Consider the following 3856-nt stretch of genomic DNA (forward strand, 5'->3'; position numbering starts at 1 on the left):
CGCATTCAAGTCAGCAGAAACCGAGTCTCGCAACTTGAGTCTCTGAGAAATCTGCCAACCATGGCTTTCAGTCACAGGAGATCCTCTCGACGTCGACCAGCAAGGCATGATCCCAGATCAGACAATCAGGAGGTTCAACCCTCCACAGGACTTAGTAGTGGAGAGAACCTCTCTGAATCCCAGAACCCAGCAACTCCAGTCGACATATTGCAATGCAGCGATATTTCAAATTTAAAAGAGAAATTTCGGCAATACTGGAAGTTCTTTCACATGTGGCTGCAGCCAGAGAATCACAGCAAGGAGGAAATGATTTCCATCATAGTTCTGGAGCAATTTATGAGGGAAAGGCACTGCCAAGACAGGCCTGCTTTGAGGGAGAAATGGAATTCAAATAGTAGAAACATGAACAAATTCATGGAAGACCTAAACAATCATCTCTCACAGCCAGCTGGTTATGTCCACGTCAAGATGCAGGGACAGGAACTCCGGGTTTCAGAAGATGCTACTTTAGATGATGTCATTGCTGCCTTCAAAAATAAACAGTCTGCAGAGACTCTAAGAGAAAATAATTCGGGGATTCCCTTCCAGACTCCTGAAGATCTTCCTGCACAAACAGGACAAGGAGAATATGATGATGACAATGGTGCAGTTTCTCAGGTGACCACCCAAGAAAACAACAGTACCAGTACAGACAACCAAGAACTTGTTCTACGTATAATCCCAGAAGAAAGTGTGCCCACATTTGAAGCGGGAGGTTCTGTTGCAGACAATCCAGAAGATGCCAGAAGAGCTGATGCAGGCACCCAGACAGCTCTGGAACAACCCCTAGGAAAAGGCCCTCAAGATAGTAACACAAAAGTTGAAAATGAAAGTTGTTCAAGTCAGGAAGTTGACTCAACAACTCCTGAGCCTCCCTCTGCTCACCAGAGTAATCAGGGACAACCCTCACCTGGGGAACACAAAGAAAGAGTTCCAGAATCCTCAAAATCACTCAAATGTGAGGAATGCCACAGGGTCTTCACATATCCCTCTCAGTTAAAATACCACAAAAGACGTCACAAGAACGAGAGGCCCTATGTTTGTACCACGTGCCCGAAAAGCTTCTTCCAGAAATCAGACCTGACAGTGCACCTGGTGACTCACAAGAGTGAGAAGCCTCTCAAATGCAGCTTCTGTGACAAAGCCTTCAGCCACAGAACCAACTGGCTGTCTCACGAGCGGATCCACACAGGAGCCAAGCCCTACAGGTGCTCTGATTGTGGAAAGTGTTTCCGCCAGTCATCCACATTCCGTCGCCATGAGAGGACTCACCAGCGTTAACTCAGAAGTGTCCCCAACAGTCCAGAGGATCCCTGACCTGATTCTGACTCTGAAAACTCTATGAACTTTAAGGAAAGACAGTGGTGATAGAAAGGCTTCAGGTTTTTGTTCGTAGGGTCTCTATGAGTCATGCTGAACAACAACATGCAATCAACAGCAACAATACCCTTTCTTTAGGATTATGCTTATTTCTTCACTGTACTAGAAAAAGTATAAAGAAGGTAAAGAATCTGTTTTATTTAGTAGAGAACACCAAAAATTATTTTCGAAAACTGACTGTGACATTTTTCAACTAATAAACATCTATTGAACAAAAAAAAGTAAACTAGAGGTTTGTTTTTTTTAACCCAAAAGTTATTTCTTACTGTTAAATATTTCTCAACTGTGTGATGAGTACCAGCATTGTAATTTTTGCATCATTGCACTAATTTGAAGAGAAAAACCAAAATCTATGCCATACTGAGATCCATAATTTCCTGAACTCTAGAGAAGAGGAGGCTATCACCTGAGTCACCAGAGATGGATACATATGGTGACACAGGTGACTCCTGATCTGCAAACCGATTACCTCCTCTGGCACCTCTCCTGCTCCACTCTAACAATAGTTCTTGATCCCAAAGCCTTAGATGCATGGAAGGCTTACATAAGGCATTACAGCTGCCTAAGTAATTCCAGATGTTCTGCAAAGCTATTATTACTGAGTAATTTATGCTATTGGTATTTAGAAAACAAGTGAAATATGATCCTACATGGAAAGGCTCATAGCTTGGAGAAACACCTCTTTGTTTCTGTATTTTTTTTTCCCTTTAAACACCAACATTGAAAGCATACCTTAAGTTAAAAAGAGATCTTTTGTTTCCCCATTCGCAGTGTGGTTAACTGTACTGAAATGTAAGGCGGTCCAATCTGCATGATGGAGACCCGCTGGAGGAATGTTCAGAAATGAGGGGTGGCCCAGCTACCACAATCTAAATTCTTCCGCTCTAGGGCTGGAGTCAGTAAACAGCCAAGAACAGCATTTTCTGAGGTCAAGTGGGGGCTGCCTCTAACCCCTTTAGGAATTCCTAGACACTGAAAAGGTGAGATGTCTGGAAATTTCTTTTGTCATATTCTTAGGCTAGCAACATTTAACTTTTTTTTTAATCCCTTCTTATTAAGCCCACGATGGCTGTAAATCATGTCTGTTAAGTGTTTTGATTCTGCAGCTTTTAATTAAGTGCCTGTGCAATTGACATCAAAGCTTGAAAAACTTCTTTATCTCATTAAAACTGTTTTACCTAGTTATACCCAGAAGGGAAGTTGGAAATGTCAGTTGTCATGTATTTTGCAAAGGCACTGGACTGCACATGGAACAATTCTGATGCCAGCTGCAAGCTCCCTTCTGTGATATCAAGGGCGTACGGGAGTATTCTAATAATAAGGCACTATTAGCTCAGGATAAAAGGCTGAAGGGCTCCATTGACATTCATTAAGAGTTCCTAATTAGAGAGTGAATAACTGCTCTTTAATGGGAAATGGAGGGAGGAGGCCTGAGAACCAGCAAGGAACAGAGTGAACTCTTCACTCCCTCAATGCTGGAGGGAGAGTGCAAGAACTTTAAAATTTAAAGTTAATGCTAATGGGCTGAATAAAAATAAAGCTGCTTATTACACCGATGAGTTATTTTCTTTCCCCTTAGAATAAGCGCGGGGGAGGGAGGAGGTGCAGAGAAGGAGACGGCAGACAGATGCTGTGGTTCTGTAGGAATCTGAGGGGTGATGTTTTTACAAAATCTCATGATTTAATTATGACAAGCTTACGGGGAGAACCTTTGCCATCCATCCCACTGTGCGCAGCACACAGAAAGGAAGGAGGATCCTACAACACGTTGAACCGGCTGGCGGGTGGGACGCTGGGGAGGGTGCAGAGAAATGTGAATTTAATCTCCACTCTTGGCATCTTTAAATTCATACTTTCGGCTAAATTAGTCACACGCAGGCTTTATTTAAACACTGTTCGTTGGTCGCTTCCCCCCGCCCAGTCCTTTTTCATATTCCCTCCCCCTGCCGTGATGTCAGGCATGTTAAAACACAACTAATACAGAGTGATAAGCTGCTTTGCGATTTAGATCTGTCTGGCTCAGCCAGCAGAACATTTGATTAAAATAAAGCATACTTAGTTCTATACGCTCGGACGGTTTCACAATCCTCGAGAAACCCGATTTCTAGTAAAGTAGCGTAGGGGCCAAAGCAACAGCCTGCCAGCGCGGCGCGTAAGAGCAAGAAAAAGGAGACGGCGGCGGCAGAGCATCTAAGAGCGCGCTCAGAAACCCCGGGTCCCCGGCGCAGGGCAGCCAGGGAGGGCGGCTAATCGGAACTGAAGGAAAAGAAAACAAGCGTGAGTCAAATTGACAAAGAAAAATAGCAAGCTTCTCAAAATAACCTCGAGCACATTCGTTTCTTCCTTGGGTTCCAAACCTGGGGGAAATCGCTCATTTCCTGGGGCTTTGAATCTAATCAAGCGCTTCTAAAAAGGGAGGACACAGAAGCAGCCAGCA

The 3856-nt window shown here is 43.9% G+C and overlaps 1 protein-coding gene across 1 annotated transcript; it reads left to right on the forward strand.

Annotated features, from left to right (window-relative positions):
- The first annotated feature begins 60 nt into the window (after positions 1-60).
- Positions 61-1320, forward strand: LOC102844970 (zinc finger and SCAN domain-containing protein 4-like). The gene has a single exon (XM_006882905.1). It carries the CDS (start codon positions 61-63, stop codon positions 1318-1320), a length of 1260 nt encoding a protein of 419 aa, XP_006882967.1.
- Positions 1321-3856: the final 2536 nt, after the last annotated feature.

The sequence above is a fragment of the Elephantulus edwardii genome, unplaced genomic scaffold, assembly GCF_000299155.1.
Source record: "Elephantulus edwardii isolate Elephantulus edwardi_28Jun2011 unplaced genomic scaffold, EleEdw1.0 scaffold00025, whole genome shotgun sequence".
NCBI classification, from domain to species: Eukaryota; Metazoa; Chordata; class Mammalia; order Macroscelidea; family Macroscelididae; genus Elephantulus; species Elephantulus edwardii.